This window comes from Ceratotherium simum, chromosome 17 (assembly GCF_057802395.1).
Source record: "Ceratotherium simum simum isolate JZ-2026a chromosome 17, ASM5780239v1, whole genome shotgun sequence".
Taxonomy (NCBI): domain Eukaryota; kingdom Metazoa; phylum Chordata; class Mammalia; order Perissodactyla; family Rhinocerotidae; genus Ceratotherium; species Ceratotherium simum.
The window spans coordinates 55,154,931-55,176,945 of NC_141916.1; the positions used below are offsets into that span (position 1 = coordinate 55,154,931).

Below are 22,015 nucleotides of genomic sequence, written 5' to 3' on the forward strand. Positions count from 1 at the left end.
TGGAAAGAAGAGACCAAATTTGGGAGATCTTTTTTAAGTTACATCGGCGGTTGGCCAACTATGGCCCACAGGCCCAACTCAACCCAATTTCTTTACTGTTTTTGTAAATAAAGTTTTATTGGAACACAACCAAGCCCACTTGTCTACCTTTTGTCTATAGCTGCTTTCATTCTACGATGGATGGCAGAGTTAAGTCACTGTGACAAGAGCACATGGCCTGCAAATACAAAAATATTTACTGTCTGCCCTTTACTGGAAATATCTGTCAACCTCTGAGCTAGACGACCAGGAGTAGTGACTGGAGATACGGGGTGATGGAAAGGAGAGTCAAGACTTTCCCTTTTCCCATATCTCCTCACTGTGCCTAGTATAGAGCTTTGCTCCCCAGTGATGGCATTGGCCACTAGGCCTGCAGAGATTGAGAAAGAAATACCCATGATGGTGGGCTAGGAGGAAAAGGGAGCTAAGAGGTCAGGTGGAAAAGAGACCCTGGTAAGAAAAGACAAGGGGCCATAACTGCCAGGCAAATTTTTTCTAAATCCTGCTTCTTCCTGGTGAAGCTTCTCGTGCCGTTCTCTCTTGTAGTCATCCAGTTTGGTTTTGTCACCCTCTTTGTGGCCTCCTTTCCTCTGGCACCTGTGTTTGCCCTACTCAACAATGTCATTGAAGTGCGGCTTGATGCAAAGAAGTTTGTTACAGAGCTGAGACGGCCAGATGCTGTGAGAACCAAAGATATTGGTATGTTTCTTGCTGAGGGGCTGTAACAGGCCCATCCCCCTCCCTCCCTCCCTCTAGCCCTCCCCTCTGTCTCCCCCTCCCCCCACCCCTCTGAGCTCCTCATCTTCATCTTCAGGTGCTGGGAGGCCTTTGGAGGCTGCTTTATCCAACCACACTAGTCCCCCTGGTTTCCAGACAGGGGGGCACCTAAGCCTTTTCAGACAAACCCATTCCTGGGGGGCCCAGCAAACTTCCACTGGTAACTTGCCTGCAAAGCTTCAACCTGAGCTGCAGCATTGTCATCACTGGGCTGAGGGCTGAGTGAGCCAGACACTCTCCTTTCTGTCTTACAGGGATCTGGTTTGACATTCTCTCCGGAATCGGCAAGTTCTCTGTTATCATCAATGTAAGTGCTTACATTCATGACACCCTGGCTCTGTGGGAAGGGCTTTCCAATGGAGCTGAGGTCTTCAAAGCAGGAAACCAGGCTTTGTTCCCTCCTGGCCTTTTCCATTTGGAGCTCTATTTAAGACAGCCCCCTGGTTAATAGCACATACATGCCTTCTAACTCATCACGCTGTCACCAGAGCTATGCAACTTTATTGTTAATTTCACTAAGAGAAAGAAAGGTAATTATCTACCAGAATGCATCCCTTGGCCTTAAAAGTCAAAATCAGATCGTTCCTCGGAGCCAAGAATAATGAGGAAAGAATTCCACGTATCTATCTATCTCTTTCCTTTCTTTTTCTAGTCCTGAGCTAAACAATACCTGGAGTGTTGCCCAGGCTGCAGTCCCTAATTACGGTTCCTCCAAGTTGTCAGTGCAGTCTTCATTATCCCCATGGACTCTGGCACTGTGTAGGTTAAGAAAGGACATGGAAGAAGCGGGGTCCTATCTGTTGTGACTTCCTTAACTGCCTTGCCTGACGTGTCCACATTTCAGAGGAAATCCTGCTGGGCTCAAGCCAGTAGCTCCTTTTGCTTCTGCATTCTGTGTGTGTGGTGGCCAGGCAGGGCCTCCTCTTCCTCTGATATTCCCAAGAAAATATTAGCCAGCGCAGCGTACACCAAGAAAGCTACAGCCCATTCTCCTTTGAGAGAAAAACCTTGGTTCTGGCTGAGACCTGGTTCCCTATTAAGAACACATAAAATGGCAGAAGAGGTGTGAGGAGAGGCAGAGAGAATCAGCCCATTGCATTTTGAACATTTGGTGCAGGAAGCGCACATCTTGAGGCTGAGAAATAAGGTGCAATTTGGAAAATAGATCAGTAGTTATTTTGGAGTTGTCTCTACTAAAAGAGAGGCCCTGAGCACTAAGCACTTCCATCTATACAGCAGAAAGACAGGAAGTTTGACTTCCCTGGCCTCTCTTAGACTTCTTTACTTATCTGTAAAGTGGGAGAGAATAAGAGTACCCACCAGATAAGATCATTCTGGAAATTAAATGGGATGATGAAAGGACACATAGCAAGTGCTCAGTAAGTGGTGGCTATGATTATTATAAGTATGTTACTCACTCTCAAATATGGTTATAGCCATCTACACTCATATATACATTTAGAAAACAATACCTAAACTACATTTTTTAAAAGGGCTTTAATTGTTGGTGCAGAATACAGTATAAACACCTGCCAAAAAGATTTAAGATTTTCTTTGCAGAAAGTACCTCCACATTCAAACATGCGATCATTCATTTGTCATGTGATTTGCTCTGCAGACATTTATAGAGTGCTTAGATATGCCAGATGCTATGTTGGGTATGTGTGGTTCCATCCAGCAGGACCCACTGCTTCTCCCTCTATGTCTCACTTTTCCTAAGTAAAATGGATGAAAGAACAACTTTCATTACATGATGTGCTGAAAAGTGCCGGGATATGAAGGTCAAGTTGAGGGAACTGTGGAATCATATCCTTGGTATTCCTGGCTTTCTGGTGTCACTCAGGGGCAGCTGTACATGGTCATTCAGTGTCCCTGCCCCATCGCACTTAAGTAGCATTCTCATCCTATCAGTAATTTTCTCAGAAAATCTTCCACTCTTTTTTGGCTTGGCCAACACCAGTGTCAATTCAAATATCTCCGGGGTGATTTAATCCCTCCAGCACCAAATGGTTCAAACTGACTTAGCATCCTTTGCTGCAGTGGTTGTAATTCACTCCCCTGACAGTTACTGTCTGGTAGATTTACTTATACATCTCAAGGATGGAAAACCATGCAAGTCAGCTGTGTGAACTCAGGGATTAAAAACTGCCATCTCAATCAGAGTAGCTTCTCTGGAGGGGAAGCCCAAGAGGGCACAGTCTCTCAGCCAGATGGACCCTGTGCCACCTGGACAGCATCCCTTCTGTTCACTCCTCAAGGCCTTGTGGTTCTGTCCCTTAGGCTTTTGTCATTGCTGTCACCTCCGACTTTATCCCACGTCTTGTGTACCAGTACACCTATAGTCACAACGGGACTCTGCACGGCTTTGTCAACCACACCCTCTCCTTCTTCAACGTCAGCCAGCTGAAGGAGGGAACGCAGCCAGAAAACTCACAGTTTGACCAGGAGGTTCGGTTCTGCAGGTAAAGTAATCAGGAAGAGGTGGGCAAGGGAGGACCAGGAGCAGTGGATCCAAGTAATTATCTGGATGACCTAGAATTATACCATTCTACCATTCTCCTTTCCCTCTGTCTCCTGTCCCCCTCCCCGAATTGCTATAAATCAGTTTTGATGAATCAACAAACATTTATTGAGTGCCTTTTGCTAGACACTATGGAACAGACAAAGAAGTATATAGCTTCGTCCTTACCATTAAGGGGTTTATGGTCTGGTTGGGAAGAAAAGAAGCAGAATAGATAGGACATAGCACGTTATTCAGTGGTTATATCTAGTATGGACCGTGAGTATTGTGGGTGTTCAGAGGAAAGGGAGGTTGATAGGGGCTGGAATGGAAAGAGTAGGCTTCCTGGAGAGGCCACAAGGAGTTGTAGGACAGAAAGAGAGAGTATCCCAGATAGGGAGTCAGCATGGGCAGTCATGGGAGTAAGCATGAATTTGGGGTGTTAGATAAACACTTAGGGACTAGGTGATATAGTTAGCAAGGAGAATGCTTGAGAGATAATAATAGGGAATAATATAGGAAATACAATATATGTAGAAATTCCCAGGATAGTATAGGACAACACATTGTTGCATTTGAATAGGTGGGATGAAGTAGATAATAGGAAATCTTGAAATATTACAGGAATTTTAATGTGATGCAATAGGAAGTTACTGACATTTTTAGTGCCAGGGAATGACAGGATAAAATGTAGGCTTAGAAAAATTAATCTGGTCTCAGAGAGAAGGATGGACTAGAATTAGGGGAGCTCAGGGAGGGAAGCTGAGGTGCTGCAGCATTCACACATGAGCCATGGTGGACATGGACCAGGGTGGAATTAAGACGAAGGGAGAAGATGAGCAATTTCATATAATATATTGCAAAGTTGGTGACAAGAGACATTGGAGAGAGTCTGAGTCAAGGATATCTCCAAAGTTGGGGCTGAAGTCAGAGGACTGGAAAATTGTGGGTCCACTGACAGGGATGGGGAAGATACTAAGAGAATCTAATGTTATGGTACATGTGATGAATTTGATTTCAATCATATTGCATTTAAAATGATGGTAGGAAATCTAAGGGGCAATTTTTTCACCTAATTCCTAGACACACTAAGCTGGCATTCCAGAGAGGTCCAGGTTAGAGTCATGATTGAAAGCTATCAACACAGGGATCATTGAAACCCTGTGAATCCCTAAGAAACAGAAAACTCTCCACTATTTACCCAAGAAGGGCAAATAAAGAGAAGAGGAGCAGAGGGGAATAAATTTTTAACCCTTTTGTACCCTGGTTAATTCCCATAAAGGACTTGATCAAAGATCATACCTCATATATTTTAAAAATAGAACAATAACTACAATGATAACAAAAACCTAGGCAAAGGTATTGTTGGGAAAATGTAGGGCTTTCTTAGACCGTCCCCAATAATGTTTGATGTAAAAGCTGTCGATGCCTCCATTGAAGACGCAGTGTTTCCATTGTGTTTGCAGCACTGGTGACCTTGGGCATGTCTGTCATGCTTTCCTGCCTGGGACACTTTTGTACCCAAGGTCAGCCATTTGTAAGACAGCTGCTTAGGTTCAGATTTACAGTCTGAGACCACAAAAGAGAGAAACCTAATCTTCCCAACCCAGATGGCTGAGTTAAACAACTTTACCAATTTGTGATTTAAATAGAAGGGTGTTCTGGCCCCAGGAGCAATAACTTAAGGGTTCAACTCTAGCCAACGAAGAAAAAACTCAAAATCAGGGGCCAGATCCAAGAATAGATGAATAAATTTATTCATCCATATAAGGTTATATGTTTCAGGTATTTTCATATCTGGGGCTAGAAAGAGTCTGACTCTTGGACTTAAGTCATATGCATGCAGATTTGCTACTGGACTATGCACTGCCCAGGGGCCACTTCTCCGTATGGTTGGCATGCCAGACTGTCTGTCCATGGTGCTGGATTTTTGTGTGCAGATCCAAAAGATATAGTTCCACTTTACAGAGGGTCTGTACCGGCTAGAAGCCTTTTCTGGTAGCATCTAGATCTGCTCCAGCAGGGTCCATGAAATCAGGCAACAGGTTTACATTAAATAAACAGGCACTGAAATATGAGAATTTGACAATCATTTTTATAACTGGAAAGTATAGAAATCATCGTGTTGAAAGTCCTCATTCTACAAAAAAAGAAACTGAGGCTTGGAAAGTTGAAGAGTTCTCCAAGATTACAGAGATTTCTAGTGACAGATCCTGAAGTGAAACTCACATCTATCCAAGAACACAAGCCTCCCCCCACTCCGTGCAGTGGAGAGCAACACCAGTGAGACTTGTCTTGTGGGGAAGCAAGGCTAACACTGTCTGTTTCTTTAATTGATCTAGAAGCACATGTCTATCCAGAGCACTGAGGGTCTCAGACCTTGCCCTTGACCATCAGATCTTCCAGTAACACGATGAATATGCTTTCCAGATATATCAATGGCTTAAATGGGCTTAGACACAAAGGGACTGTAATGGCCCCCATATTGAAAGTTGAGGGTAGTCCTAATTTTAGGCCACACTTGATTCAATCATGTCTTCTCAAATCAAATCTTTCTCCATCTCCCAACCCTACTCCAATAAATGTTGACTGTAGTTTCAAGCTCCACATGACGGCCAGCAGCTAGAGGCCAGTATCATACTGGGTTCAAGTCCAGTGAGAAAAGGCCCATACCGCTTTCCCAATGACCCCAGCAAAAGTCTCACTGAAGCTCACTGATTAGGATCAGTGTGCATGCCCTACCCAGAACCAATCACTCTAGCCAGAGGAGTGTGATGCTTTTAATGGACTTTAGGGCCATTGGGGTTCGGGGTTGGGAGTGAAATCATCTCCATCTGAAGCATGTGATCTTGGAGTAGGAGATAGTTCTCTAGTGAGAAGTCAAGATGAATGGATACAACTCAGCTGAATCAACACATGCCCAGGACACCAGGTACTATTAGTACACGTGGATCAGATCAAGCTTTCTTGTACCTTCCTTCAGAGTCAGTGGATTTTCCAGCCAGCTATCAAGCCCCAGTAACTCTTCTCTTCATTGTTTCCATGTGAGTAGACAGGATCATGGCTTATCTTTGGCCCAGTAAAAAAAAATTCCATCACTGAGTGGCAGAATTATCACTAGGTGCATGCATAGGAGGTACATTCTATATTTCTGCCAAGAAAATTTATCTGCAGAAAATAGATCATTCCAGGATCAAACCAAAACGACTTTTGGAACATCCAGCTTTTTTTCCTTAGTCAGTACCAGTGAGAAGTATAGGTTCATTATGCAACTATTTTTGAGACTCTACTATAGGCTTGGCGTTGGTTATATAAGGCAACAAGACACAGTGCCTCCCTCAAGGAGTCTAGATGGAGGAGATGAGTAAGTAAACAAGCAACTAAAAATAGCTTTAATAATTTGTGATAGGGTATATGCAGGGAGCTCTGAGAGCCCCGAGGAAGGAGGCTATGCACCTAACCCAGACTTAAGTGTTCAGGGGAAGCTTCAAGGGAGGCGAAACCCTGAAGAATGAACAGAGTGGCCAGAGAGATAATCTTATTGAAACTCCTCATTCACGTGACCAAGTCGGCCTGGGTGGTGAGTGGGGTGGAAGGAGCGGTGGTGGATGGCAAGGGGGGTGTCAAGTGATGAAGGAGGTCCAGGGACAACAGTGTTTTCCAGGTAGAGGGGCTATTTCGTGCTCAGTGGTTAGAGCTGGAGTGAGAAGGGTAAGCTATGAGAGATGAGGCTGGAAGAAAAAACAGGAAGCAGACCAAGAAGAGCATGTTGGTCATAGGTGTGTGGGCTCCCTCTCAGGGCAATGGGGAGCCACTGAGGGGTGTAGGGGAGCAGTGATGAGATTGAACTTTTCATTGGTGTTATCTCTGACCACAGTGTGAAGACTAGTGGGTTACATTTAAAATAAAGAGATGCCTTACTCTACCATGTAAGCAGATGTCTAGAGAATGGGGTCAGCATATCATCTAGATGTCACATATCAGATAGCTGTACTTGGGGGCTACCTTTCCTGGATAGATAAGAGTTGTTGATGGGAATCTACCTCAGGCGAGTCCTACTCACTGCGTGCTGTGTCTGGGTCACCAAATTCTCTGGAGATTTAGGAAGTGGAGGCATAATCTACTGATGTCTTTCTAAGCCAGGAACTGTCAGTGGGTGTGAGGAATAGAAATGAAGGAGAGAGAGAGAGAAATTGGGAATGGGGAAGGGACTATGAGAGACAGGGATTGTGAGAAACAGAGACAGCTCTACAGCCAGCCCCAAAGCCGGCTTTTAAAACCGCTTCTGTGGTGGGAAATGAAAAGTTGACCCTGATTTGCTGGAAAATAGTGTTGGGAACTCGATGACCCTTCTTATTCTTAGCTTTCACTGACCTCTGAAGATAAATGTGGTCAAATAAAACTGAGGTCTCGGGCTCCAACCCGGCCTCACCAGGGATGGAGGTATCTTAAAAATAGCAGTAAAAGTTAGGACAAGCCTCTGGCTGCCCGTTTGAGATGCATTCCCAGCATTTCTGGAGCAACGTTTGCCTCAGCCATCTCACTGCTCCAGCAGGGCTGCTCCATAAACAGCCCCATGACGTCAATCTGAGGCATGATTAGTGACTATTTGACAGGGTCGAAGGGCCACCGCACCCTGGATGATGGATGGCGGCTCAGGCTCTTGGATCAGCTGGACGGGACCAGAGGGATCAGCAAGGCAGGGCCTGGCTGGGGATCTGGGGCCCAGAGCTCGAGGAGCCTACCTGGGCGTGGTCAACCCACTGGGTCTGTTTGGAGGTGTCGAGCATCCAGAAGGCATCCTTGGGGAGCTCCTGTTGGGTTTTTCTGCAGAGCCTAAGTTCTTTCATATCCCAAGGTTCTGTGAAAGGTCTTTGAAGGTGAGTTTCCTTCCAGTCCGTGGCTGCTTCTCATCTGCCCCGTGCCGAAACCAGAGGGAGAGTCAGCTTTTCCGGCTGCTGCCGTTCCTGATCTTCATCAAGCCCTGAACTAACATGGTTCTCATTAGTTCCTCGTTGCTCTACTGTTTTCCCTTGTTAAAGGCCAATTTCAGAAGGCAGTTTTAAGTAGCCCAGATGGTATGAAAATATTGTGTGTAATTGTGTTCAGCATTAATATGACATTAATTTCCATTGGGACTATTACAAAAATTTTTTTTCATACTCCTGTTTGGAGTTGAGAAATGCATTTACTGATTCCTAAAGTAACTAAAACCTCATTTTTTACAAACGCCGTTACTGACTATTGCTGACCAGCTCCTCAGTTGGTTATTGGGGCACCCACCTGCCCACCAGGATTTTGTGTTGTGACGAATTGTGGCAGATGTCACTGTCACTGGTCATTCCTGCAAGAGACGATGGGAGGAGGACCCCTGAGCCAGGAGTCTCTCTTTCCTCTCCGCACCTCAGTTTCCCCACCTGTAAAAATTGGAACTAGAAGTAAATCATCTCCAAAGGTTCTTTTTAAAAAATTAATATTTAATGACATTTAACATATTTATCTATTCCTATAAAAATTATAAACATTACAGGCAACCTCTCCAACTCTGTCCCACCTCCACCTGCACAATCCTAGGCATCTTCCCAACGGTAACCACGATGATACATTTGTGTGAATCTTTCATAGACATTTTTCCTAAGGAAATGTGTTGTTTTATGCATTAACATAAAATGAACTTGTAGAACCTTTAAGATGCTATTTCATGGGTGTGTTTTATAATAACGAAATATATTTTGAGTTAATGGGAACCTTATTTCTTTAGGTCATGTATAAATTCAACTCAATCAATGTGATTTTTTTGGTATTAGAAAAGTCTAGATAAAATATTAGTGTAATTTTAAAGCTAGAATATAATATTGACTTTTTACCAGTTTTGCTTATTGTATGTGAGTCTGTCTCAGTTAACACTATAATTTTGTTGCTGAAAGCTTAGTGTAAAAATATATTTGGGTTAACTGAATGTTGCCATTAATTACACTCTTCCTTTGAAATTATTAACTTTTATTATTATAAAAGTAATTCTGTGTACATATGTATGTATATAAAAGGAAAAGACAAGACTCTCTTCTCAGCCCCCACCCCAGTCATTCTCTCCTAGAAGAAACCGTTGTGTCCATTTTCTGTGGAAGCCTCCAGAAATCACATTCACATGTGTTGTCTTATTTAATCCTCACAGTGTTTTCCTTTAACATTCAATGTACGCACACACACACACACACACACACACACGCATGCACGTACATATTCTTTTATTCGTGGTTGGGGGGAGAGAGCTGGAGCATGCACCTTCTGTGTATTCAGCACTGAGATACCCATTTTATTAGTTCTACTTTATAGATTAGAATGTTGAGGTCCCTCAGGATCTTACAGTTAGTAAGTGACACAGCCACTCAAGTGCACACTTAGTTTTCAGACACTCCAGTTGTTTTATTATTGAAAGACTCTCCCTATTAGAGGGTCAAGGGAACTCTCAAAATTAAGGGTATAGCTCAAAGAAGATAAAGGAGGACTTGGAGGGGTGAGGGTGAGAACTAGGGACGGTTCCTACAGTTATATTCCCTGAGCTTAAACCCCAGCCCATGGCTTGGCCACTCAGTGGGACTTTGGGAAATCCAACCTCCTCAACCAGGGGAAAGAGTCTGGTTCTGGAAAGCATTTGAGCTGATGGGAATGGAGCAGAAGTTCTACTTCCCACCAGCTGGAGACTTGCCTATTTTGTGTCATTTACCTGGACATAGATCCTGAGAGAAGCCCCTGGCAGTGGTGGCACTGGCTGACTCCTTTTTATTCATATCAGCATCACGGGAAACTTGGAGCATCAGAAATCCTCCTGGAAAGCCAGGAGAAGAACTGGGAACAGGGAAGGCCTCTTTTCTTTTTTTTTTTAAATGAGGAAGATTAGCCTTGAGCTAACATCCGTTGCCAATCCTCCTCTTTTTTCTGAGGAAGACTGGCCCTGGGCTAACATCTGTGCCCATCTTCCTCTACTTTATATGGACGCCGCCACAGCATGGCTCGACAAGCAGTGCGTCGGTGCACACCCAGGATCCGAACTGGCAAACCCTGGGCCGCGGAAGCGGGGCGCTCGCACTTAACCACTACGCCACCGGGCCGGCCCCTCACATGTGCCCTCTTTTAACAGAAGAAGTGTATTTCATAAGTTACCTTCAGTCAAAGGAGAAAGAACAGCTACTGTTTATTGGCTATATATCTGATAGATCAGCTAGTGTGCTCCGTGCTCTTCATTGCCGTTTCATCTTTATTATAGCTCTGTGAGATGGAAAGTTGAGGGCCACTTCAGAGATGAGGACCTTGGCCATCAGAAGCTAGTGAGTTAGGTAACTTGCTAGAGAACATAGAACGAAAGGGGTGGAGGTGGCATCAAACCCTCGCCCCCTGACTCCAAAGCCCACGCTTTTGCCAGTGCCGTGCGCTGGGCTGAGATTCAAAACAGACGACTGTCACCCTGGTGGACACAATTAAGTCCATTAGCCATTCTGTCTTCTGTGGCCATCTCTAGTCTTAAAGCTAATTATCTCTTTGTTTAAATTAGCGTCTTCTGGTTACTCAGTGAAAACATTTGATAAGCTTGACTTCTTAGGATGAAATTTTAAAAAAATTATGAAATCTTAACTTACATTGGAATGTAAACAACCAATCATTTACCAGGTGGCAGAGGCTTACTGGATTTAATGTTTTTCAAACTGTATGTCATGGTTTATTAGTGGGCTATAAAATCACTTTAGTGGGTCATGATCAGCATTTTAAGGACTAGACTAGGATAAGATAGGCTAGAATAGAATAGGAGAACATTATATTGGATAAGCACTTACACAGCAAAAAGCATATTTTTTAGTAAGTGTAATTTTTCTCTTAGTGATATATCTTATGTGTGCATTCATGCAAAATGTATTTCTTACTACTGTAGGTCACAGTTTTTAAAAAGTTAGCTTGGGAAAATGAATTGGGAACAGATGCATAATTCATTAAATAGCTTGTTGTTCTTTTCCATGGACAGCTTGCCCTTCAGTTCCGAACAGAGCCTCTTAGGTCCCAACAGCACCACCCTTAGTCCATCGGCACAGAGGGATTTTCAAGTAGAGCTTTCTGGACATGTCTGTGTGTTAATCTTTCCCCAGATCCTTGATTAGATGGATGTGCCTGTTAGATTCAAAACATATTTTGAACACTCAGGAAGGGAAAAGTGACATTTCTAAAAGCTGTGGTGAGGTGGGACCAAAGGTGGGACCAGGGCCGGCCCCGTGGCTTAGCGGTTAAGTGTGCACGCTCCGCTGCTGGCGGCCCGGGTTCGGATCCCGGGCGAGCACCGACGCATCACTTCTCTGGCCATGCTGAGGCTGCGTCCCACATACAGCAACTAGAAGGATGTGCAGCTGTGACGGACAACTATCTACTGGGGCTTTGGGGGAAAAATAAATAAATAAAATCTTCAAAGGTGGGACCAGAATTAGATTATTTATGGATTCTTTTCTGACTGGAAAAAAGAGGGGTGAGCAATGGCTCTCATACCGAGTCAGTGAGCAGCTGTTCCTTCGTGGATGAAGCTCGAGGACAAAAGAGATGGACTCTGTTGCAGCAGGAGGATTGTGCTAGACCGGGAAGGACTTCCCCGTGGAAGGAGTGGGCGTGTGTGTGTAGCACCCCTCATCCCGAGGGCCTGAGAAGATTAGGATGAATTCCTTTCTGCCATGGGGTCCTTTGGGGGGGCAGCAGGAGGGTGGGTGAGTCTGAGTTTTTCCCACCCCAAGATGTCCTTGTTCCTTTAGCCACGCTCTCCCTGTCTCTCATTAGCAAGCACAGTCTGGAGCTGGCCATGTTTCTGTCCTCAGCCACGGAGGGATCTGATGAATCCCGTGGTGTTTTGCTGGGCTGCACTTAGCTTTGCTTTTCATCCGGATGTCAAACCAAGCCTGCAACAGCTGTGATCAGCTGTTGGGGGTGGGGGGTGATGGGTGGGGAGGGGGCAGCTCCTGGCCTCTTGCCCAGCCCTAGTCGAAAGTGCTTTGCATCCAGCTCTCAGTTTGTCTCTTTCTATTGCTGACCCTATAGCTATGTCTTTTTCTATCTTTCTGTGTACATCTCTTTTCATCTTCCTCTTTTTTCTTCTCTTCTTCCCTCATCTCTCCTTGGGCAATTGGGAGCCACTAGACATTAACATGGATCTTTTAGAGTGGGTGGGTCATTCAGGGCAGAGGAAGGGACAGAGAGCATCCATTTCTGAGTCCCCCACCCCAAACTGTGGCTGTTGGCGAGGTGCCCTATGACTGGAGAAAAGCCTGAATTCAGCCAGACTTGGATTCTCAGCTTGAACCCACCTCTTGCTGGCCAGGAGACCTTGGTCAAGTAATTGAACTTCTCTGAGCCTCAGTTTCCTCCTGTGTTATATGGTGATATCAAATGCCTGCCTGACGATGTTGTTGTGAAGATTAAATGAGAAAACCTCCAGAAAGGCTCCTTGCTCAGGGATTGACACATATTGCATGTTCAAAATATGTTCATTTTCCTTCTCGGCCCCTTTTGGACAGAATCCCCACCCTTCTTCCTTGGCAGCCATGCACCCCACTTGGTGGCCTGATGCTACCCCCCCTTCTCCCTCCAGCCCAGGGCTTGTTTTGCTTCTACTGAGCATCAAATATTTGTTGACTTCCATGGAGAAAACAGTTCCATGAAGGGTCATAATTCTTCTAGTACCAGCTCTTGTCATTTTTCTAGGCTTAGAAAAAAGCGAGTTTGAGAAAATGGCCATTTTTAACATGAGTCATCCCATGATGGGAGTGAAAAGCCAGCGATGAGGAAAAGCCTTAGACCTCTCCATGAGTCTGATAGAGAGGCCTGAGCTCACGTCAGGCACCGACATTTTTGTTTCTTAAACCACATGGACAGATTATAAAGATGGTTAGTAAAAGAGGATTCTGACCAACTGTGACTATTACCACTGCCTGCCTACCCCCTCCCACCCCCCCAGATTCACTCAGCCTTCAGCTTGGTCTGAGTTAGTCTTCCTTTTGGTGTAAGAATGCAGCATTCAAGCAAGGCTGACCCGTCTCATGGCTGTAGTCCCAAAGCAGCCGACCAGGGACTAAGCCCAGGGTTGTCTGCTGGGACCTGCATCTTCATTGAGCCCACGGGCTGCAGAGCACTGTGTGAGGTGTCTGGGTCTCCTCCCACCTCTAGAGCCCACAGGCTAGTGGGAGCCAAGATGGATCCACTGTCCTGGGTTCCTCTCATGATTCCTGGGCTCTTCTGGAAGAAGAATCCAGACACCAGAGGAAGCTTTTGGGGATGTTGGAGGGAGAGTAGGAAAAAGACATTTCTAGGCTGACATTGGCTTTTTTGGACTTTGGTCCTTTTATTCCATGGACGCTTGTTGGTTGGGCCGTGGATTCCTTCCCTCCTCCCCCTATTTCCCACGTCCGAGAGCCAAGGGCTTGTCTGCTGCTTTGACCCCTGAGGTTTCACCCAGAGAAGTACCCCCCTTCCCTCCATCTCCTCCCAGTTTTAACACCATGTCTCTCTTTGGGCAGGTTTAAGGATTACCGAGAGCCACCATGGGCCCCGAACCCATATGAGTTTTCCAAACAGTACTGGTCCGTTCTGTCTGCCCGTTTGGCATTTGTCATCATCTTCCAGGTGAGTTCAGATAAGGAATAGTGAATCAGAATCCAGGCTGCAGGGGGTAAGACAGCCACGCTGCCTGCCCCTCATCTCCAGTTTCCATGGCACCTCGTGACATAAGGGGCCTTCGCATGTGGCAGGCAGAAGTGAGGGCTCCCTTCCCTGGGTGAGGCAGGAAGCACTCTCCAGAGGGCTTCCATTAATGGATGGATTTGCAAAAAGAGAAAAAAGCACAGAGTAAGGTTACAAGACAGACGGGGAGTAAGTTGCAGAGTGGGGGATAGATTCCCGTTAAACGTAAGACAAGAAAAGAGAGTGGGAAGAGCAGTGGTAACCAGAGTCTCGACCTGAGCAGACAAACAGCCCCACCTGAGTCCTGACCCTTTCTTCTAGGGCTCTGGCGGGCTCCTTCCTTTGTTAGTGCTGTTTTAGCCCCTGAGACATCTGGTGGCCAGGGCCCCCAGAGCCACCCCTCCATCCCTGAATGAATAGCAAACTTGAGCCCAGCGATTCCTATCTCTGAAAACCCCTGCAGCTCCTGTTGCATTGCTGCGATTCTCTGAGCGCGAGGCCCCGGTTCCCACTCGGGGTCCTGCTGGCCTTCAAGCGGGGCTGGAGCACAAGCCCAGATCCTTTTCTCTTCGTCTCCCTCAGGCTTTTGTATTCCCTGAAGGCAAATCTCTGGAGGGCTCTAAAATATCCTGCCCCCGGACCCCAGCCCAGGAAGTGGAGAAACCCATCGGCTAGTCTTTCACCTAGAGGAGATAGCCATTCTTCCTCTGGAGAGATGGGGCGATACATTTGAAAAATCGCTCAGACAGCCCCCTGCTGCCCCACCCACAGGAGTCTCCTCACTTTACCGTATGCCACATGTAATATTCACACACACCATAAGGAGTTGGTTTAAAAGAAGAGTGTGTGACTTGATGAAGCAGCTCTAGAGCACCTGAGGCACCCAGGAGCCTCTGGAAGCAGCAGGTGGTCCCCAAATCTTCCCCTGGGCCCCTAGGAGCATGTAGGGTTCAAGGTCAAGTTGGGAATAGATTTAGAGCATGGGAGATAGCAGTGCTCTGATTATCTCCTTCTGGCCGAGTCACTGACCTCTGGATCTCAGAGGGGAGAAGACAGTGAGCATATAATTGACAGGAGGAGAAGAATATCACAATTGGAGGCGTACTGGGTAGAGTGTGGGTGAAGGGTGGCTTGGGGAAAGGAATGCGAATCAGATTATAAAAGTAGCTAGCATGTATTGGACCATTCTGGCATTGCGGTGATGTATTCACTCAGTCAGACAGAAGATGCTCCCAGGGAAAGGTGGTCTTAACCTGCCTGTACCAGCACACCTCAGAGATAGTGCAGGTTCCATTCCAGACCACCGCAATAAAACGAATATCTCGTTAAAGCAAGTCATAAGAATTTTTTGGTTTCCCAATGCATATAAAAGTTATATTTACACTATATTGTAGTCTATTAAGTGTGCAATAGCATTATGCCTAAAAAAACCATGTATATACCTTAATTAAAAAATACTTTATTGCTAAAAAATGCTAACCATCATCTGAGCCTTCATCGAGTCATAATCTTTTTGCTGGTGGAGGGTCTTGTAAAAAAATGCAGTATCTGCAAAGCTCAATAAAGTGAAGCACGGTAACATGAGGTGTGCCTGTATTTACAAGGGAGGGGATGCAGCTCAGCAGACGGAAGAAGAAAGTCAATTTTAAGTGTGCCCAAAAGCTTAGAACTGATTAAGGAAGGCCAGAGGCAGAGGTCCCAGACTGGCCAGTGTGACTAGAGTGGTGGAATGGAAGGGTAAGGGGAATGTGAGGTCGGCTGAGGCCAGAATTCAGTGCAGGAACCAAAGGTCCATCTGTGATATAGAGGACAGAGGGCCAGCTGGAAGGAGGAGGGGGCAACTGACCCAGAGCAGGCCCTGGAGAGGCCATTGGGCCTTGTGGCCTCTTACCTGGAACCTCTGGAGGGGAGGCCTGGAGGCTTAGAGGCCAGGAAGCAAGAACAGGACATGTGAGATGGCCTGGAAGAGGGGAAGAAGAGAGAGCTAACACTTACCGAGCCCCGCCATGTGCGAGGCGGTGACTCATTTAACCCTTACCCCTCCAGGAGACAGGTGCTGTAACCATTCCACTTTCCACACGGCACACCCAGGTGCAGTTATAGTTAGGCTTGTTGGCTAAGATCACTTGCTAGTAAGTAGTGGAGCCAGAGGAACAGGGAGCCATTCCACTCCTGGTCTGTGCTCTTCACCGCTATGCCATACCACCAGCCCCACTGCTGAGGCGGTCACTCTGATAGGGCAAGGGTGGACAGTGGCGCGCTAGTGTCCCACCAGGCCAGGCCTCTCCTCTCAACTCCTCTCCCTCGCTTTTGGCAGAACCTTGTGATGTTCCTGAGTGTCCTTGTGGACTGGATGATCCCAGATATCCCCACGGACATCAGCGACCAGATCAAGAAAGAGAAGAGCTTGTTGGTTGACTTCTTCCTGAAAGAGGAGCATGAGAAACTCAAGCTGATGGACGAGCCGGCCCAGAGGAGCCAGGGAGAGGGGCATCAGAGCAGGAGGAGCCGGGCCGCCAGCTCGGCACCCTCGGGCCGGAGCCAGCTGGGTAGCATCGCGTCCTCTGGTTCTCAGCACACCAACGTGTGAGCGAGCCAGCCCCACTGCCGAGGGGGCGCTGCAGCAGTGAGAGACCACGCACAAGCACGTCAGTGCACCCACACCGGTGCCGTGTCCGACCGTCAGCCTGGATCTGGCCCAAGGGGGTCTTGAAGAGGGTGTGTGTGTGAAGAGAGAGACACAGAGAAATTAGAGAGTACGAGCGAGAGAATGAGCGCAGGATGGAAGAGAAATGATGCTGCTTCTCAAAAACTTGAAGCTTAAGTTTCTTGTAGGTCCTCTTTTGAGCTATATCCTTTTGGGAGATTGGTACCCTTTTTGAGTCCATCACTCTCTACCCCGGAGTTCCCAGGCACCAGGAGCCTTCCCTATGTCCCCTCAAGTACCCTCTCATTTCAGATGGCCACAGGCTATGAGAGAGCCCTGTTCTGGCACCCATTGTAAGTGATCGCCGCTCCCTTCCTGCCACTACCCAGAGAAAACCCTCTGATTACTTGCTGCTGGGGCTGTCACAGCCTCAGTGGATGCACATTAAGTTACAGGGCTGGTTGCTGTGACCCGAGGGTGAGTAGCAAAGGTCCCAACCTAGGCTGGTCTCCAGTTCATGTCATGGGGATGCTTTGAGCTAAATGCAACTAACCGTCATTTTATGCAGGTTCAGATTTAAAATAATAAAATAAATTGAGACATTCTTTATAAAGGTGCTTCTCCTTGTCTTTGGTTCCCTCTCTCTTCCTACTGACATTTATTGGGTACCTACTATGAGCCAGGCATTGTTCTCAGACTAGAGATGGAACAAAGTGCAAGAGACAAAATCCCTTACGTTCTGGGGGAGACAGACAATAAGCTGATACGTGTGCAGTATCTTAGATAGTAATAGTGCTATGGGGAAATGTAAAGTAGGATAAAGGAGACAGGAGTGTGAGGGCACAGGAGGTGAGGGGTTTACCATTTTATATACAAATTAATGACAAACCCAAGATGGTTCAGAGGATGATCTTGCAATGCTGACATCATCAACTGGTAGCAGCCTCCTAGGGCTCCACAGTGAGCTTTTCAAGTATAGTTGGAAGTAAGGGTCAAACATCATTTATCATTGCCTTTCACATGCCTCAACCCCCGCTGCTGCCCAGAAACCAGTTGCACAATCTCCTTCATCTGGACTTGTCCCCTTTTCCTTGCCTGAATGGAAGCTGCAAGGAGGGCCATACTCCAGAGGAGAAATGAGAGTTATTGTTCTGATGTTTCAGCATACCTGGTAATGCCAGGGCCCATGGGTGCTGGGCTGGGCACTGGTGCTGCTCACCATGGCTTCTTGTTTCCTCCTGGGTGCATACAGGATTGTACTGCCCACCAACCCTTGCTCTAGAAAATGGTCCCTTCTTTTAAGGGGATACCAGGGCATGGGTTCAGCTCTTAGGAAGAGCAACAGGCAGTCATGTCCCAGGCCACTCATGCAATCCTACAATTAATTTTAATTACATCACATCTTAATGTTCAAACTTGCCATTTGAGGCTAGATTCAAACTACAGTGGTATAAAAACATTGCATCATCTTCAACAGGCTTCAGCTAATTTGGAAAGGCTGAAGTGGCCAATAGGAGGAAAATTTCACTTTAAGGGGCATTAATGACATGGAGATTCCAGATCCATGAAAAGGAGAATATCCCCGGCGACTCCTACCAGTGTGGGTGGCATTGACATTTCCAGGAAGCAGTGATGGTCCTCAGTCAGAGGTTGCCTCCATCACCAGGACACCCACTCTGCACTGACTGAGCCACACCCAAGCCCGTTGGCTGCCCATGGCTGGTTCAAGACCCCACCTCTTTTCTTTCTTATTTTTTAAATTAAACATTTTATATGATCATACATGTGAAACGCACACCAAGAAAGATTCAGACAGTCTAAAAAACAATGAAGAAGAAAGTAAAATCACCCACAATCCTGAAATCTATAATCAACATCGACAATTGCTGTGTTTTCTTCCAGAGTCTCATTCCCTCTCAAGCACTTTCATATTTTTTATTACAATTATGCTATTTATACTGTCTTGTTACCTTCTTGCACTTCTTGTATCTCGTCAATCCTTTTATCCCATAAATATATGTTTGTTCATTCAAAAGTATGTACTGAACACCTACTGTGCGTCAGGCTCTGTATTAGGCACTTGGGGGTACATCACTCAACACAACAAAGACTCCTGCCCTCATGGATCTTATGCTCTTGTGGGTGGGTCGGAGAGACAATAAACAATGAAAGTGAACTATATGCAGTCATCTCTCGATATCCGACGGGGTTTGGTTCCAAGACCCCTGCAGACACCAAATCCAGGGATGCTCAAGTCTCTAGTATAAAACGGAGTAGTATTTGCATATAACCTACGCACATCCTCCTGTGTACTTTAAATCATCTCTAGATTACTTATACTGCCTAATACAATGTAAATGCTATGTAAATAGTTGTTATACTGTATTATTTAGGGAATAATGACAAGAAAAAGAAGTCTGCATGTTCAGTACAGACACAACCATCGTAGGCTTTTTGATCTGCCGTTGGGTCAATCTGTGAATATGGAACCCGCGGAGAGGTGTTAGAAGGTGATAAGTGCTATGGAAAAAAGAAAAAGTAGAGCAAGGCAAAGGGGATTAGTTGTGGGGGTAGAGCTCCACTTTATTTCCATTGTATAGAAGGGCCTTTGCCTTGTTTCCATCCTGCCCCACCCCATGCTGCGGATTGCGGATTGGGTGTGGAAGCTCATGGTGGCCACAGCTCACGTCCTAGGGACCAGGTCAGACAGAGCCGCCTGGGGGGGGTAAGGGGGTCTAGATGGCATGAGGAAGGGGGATGTAATCTGACCATGTACAGGTTTCCACTCTGAAAGGACACAGATTTCTCCCTCTCTCCTACCACAAGTGAAGCAGGAATTTTGTGATTTGCCCCCACCCCCAGGCCCAAATCATCTCAGTAGCATCCATGTTAGTAGCATGACCTCCAGACACACCTGCCCTACACAGCAGCAATAGGGATTTAGGCCAAGTAAGAAGAACTTTCCAAAGGCTTAGTTAAACTGGGTAGAGGAATGGTAAGTGCAGTCCTAATTTAAAAACAAAACCTCCATCTCTGGGCTCCTTAAGGAAATAATACATTTTTAAATTTTATTATAAAATAGAAAAAAAAATTGCAAGCAAATATCTAAAACATTGAAGTCAAAAAATACTTATTCTACTTCCTTTCTCCAGAAATAATAAAAGTTAATATTTTGCTTTAAGTTTATTTGTATTCCTATGGCATATGTGCAGTCACTTAACATTGATTTGTAATAGCATCTATTTTGTTTAATTATAAAAGTAATACATTCTCACTGAAGATTTTGAGAATGCAGAAAAAGTAAAATGTAAATGAATAAGTTTAAATCACTTAAATGTTCACCTCCAAGAGATGCTTTGCCACTGGTCATTTTTCTGGTCACTGATTTTCATGCATGGCTGAGGTCATTCTGCACGCACAAATGTTTACACCTAGTTAATAAAGACCCAGCCCGATCCCTGACTAAAGGTTATTATGAAGAAGGCCGTGGCGATAACCGGTGTCTACCACTGAGTCCATCAATCTCTCCTTGTTAAGAACAAAAAGAAATGGAATCAACTTGATGGTTGATGTAAATAAATAATCTTGATGGTTATTTCCTTTATGTGCTCTTTGTAAAAAGAAGAGTATGAAATAAGAGGCGAGACTTTCCTTCACTCCCGCCTTTGGCAGCCCCTCCAGATCAGCATTGTCTAGTATGATCCCACTCTTGAAATGGAATTATGCTATTCTCAGCAAGGATTTTAAAGTTGCGGAAAATCATCACTAAATTCTTTCTCAATAAAATGGCCATTATTTTTCCATACCTAACTTTGCCTTTCTGTGGCAAAGTCTTTTGGTTTGCTAATCCTCCCAGCGTGATATCCTAATCTTGTAAATAGATTAGCCATTGTTAAGAAAAATGGGAGGAAAATGTACTAGGTGCTCTTCTAAGTGGCTATAAATTCTAGCAGGAAATTCCATCTGCTGTGGAAGGCATTTCTAGGAGCAAGGACAAGAATGAGATGGGGAAACCCAGGCACCAATCTTTGCCCCATGGCTGCTTGAAATATGTAACCAAACAGGGCTTGAGGTTAAAAATGAATTAGGAAAAATCTTCTGTCTTTTTGTATTGTCATAGTCTTCCCTTAGTTGGCCAGAGTACACCTTCAGGTAAAATTTTTTTAACAAGGTGGTGTTAAAGGTGCCACCAAGGTCCCTTCAGGACTTAGGTACTCATGCCCCAGCTGCTGACAGTCAGAGTTGAGTCACTCTTGGGATTGCCTTAAGTGGAAGGGAGCTGCCTGGGCCAAGGCCACTCCTCTACTCTGGGGCAGCCCCCCTCCAGCGACTTATCTCTGCAGGGGGATGAGGCCCACCTTCCCTCAATTTGGGATAACTCTAAAGGGCTACCTCAGCTCCGCAGCTTTCTATGGGATTGGCTGACGTCTCCATTGCAACTTTGCAGCTCAACTCCTCCCTCTGCCCAATTCTGCCTTCCTGGCTCCCTCCAGGTGTTGTTCTGGAGCACGCTTCCCAGGAAACCTCCTGCATGCCATGTATGCAAGTCTCCGTCTCAGAGTCGCTTCCTGGAGAACCTGACCTAAGACACGGGGCATTTGCTGTTGTGGTGGAATGATGACCTGGCTGGATTTACCATTCTCAGGTCACCATCCTGTCTCTGGAAACATTGTGGCTGTGGCAATTAATCCATGCTCTTCCTGGGTTTCAGAGGAAAGATCTCTGGAATAAGCCTGATTGATACTCTTTTGTAAGTTTTTTTCCTCCTGCCTTGGTGCTAATAAGATTTTAAAATTGGTTCTTATAATTAAAAAATTTCACTACAATGTAGTCTTGACATGGTGTCTTTTATTTAATTGTCTAAAATGAGATGATCACATTCAGTCTGCATATTCACTTCTTTTTCAGCTCTGAAAGGTGTTCTCTCAGTACAGGAATGGATTCCAGTATATCTATTCCAACTGTTTTGGTGACTTTAGGAAAACACTCAAATTTTAGATTGGTTTTCAAGTTTCTTGTCTTTATGTCCACCATCTTCTTTCTCAACAGTTTATCTCTTTGTCCTGATCCTGTATACTTCAGGGGCATGCTCTTCCAAGAATACCATGTTACTCTTTTCTCTGTCCCCTCCCCCCAAAATCAATCCATCTATAATCTCCAATATATTATTCCAGCAGCTTCTAAGTTCTCATTTATATGAATCCTTCATGGATAGTCTGGAAGAGAGGTGAAGATTCCCCCTAACTCCTTGTAACCCCGCTCTTCTGAACTTCCTTTGCCACTGATGGCCTCATCTTGACCTGCAGTATGTATTTTCCAAGATCTATTCCTTACTATTAAATGAA

The 22,015-nt window shown here is 45.5% G+C and overlaps 1 protein-coding gene across 1 annotated transcript in view; it reads left to right on the top strand.

Moving 5' to 3' along the window:
• Positions 1-16,613, top strand: part of ANO2 (anoctamin 2) — a 331,112-nt gene extending 314,499 nt beyond the window's left edge. The window contains exons 23-27 of the mRNA XM_087441928.1: positions 586-738; positions 1,071-1,123; positions 3,097-3,278; positions 13,861-13,966; positions 16,341-16,613. Of these exons, the coding sequence (XP_087298054.1) occupies positions 586-738; positions 1,071-1,123; positions 3,097-3,278; positions 13,861-13,966; positions 16,341-16,613 (767 nt within the window). The remainder of the gene's footprint in view (positions 1-585; positions 739-1,070; positions 1,124-3,096; positions 3,279-13,860; positions 13,967-16,340) is intronic.
• Positions 16,614-22,015: the final 5,402 nt, after the last annotated feature.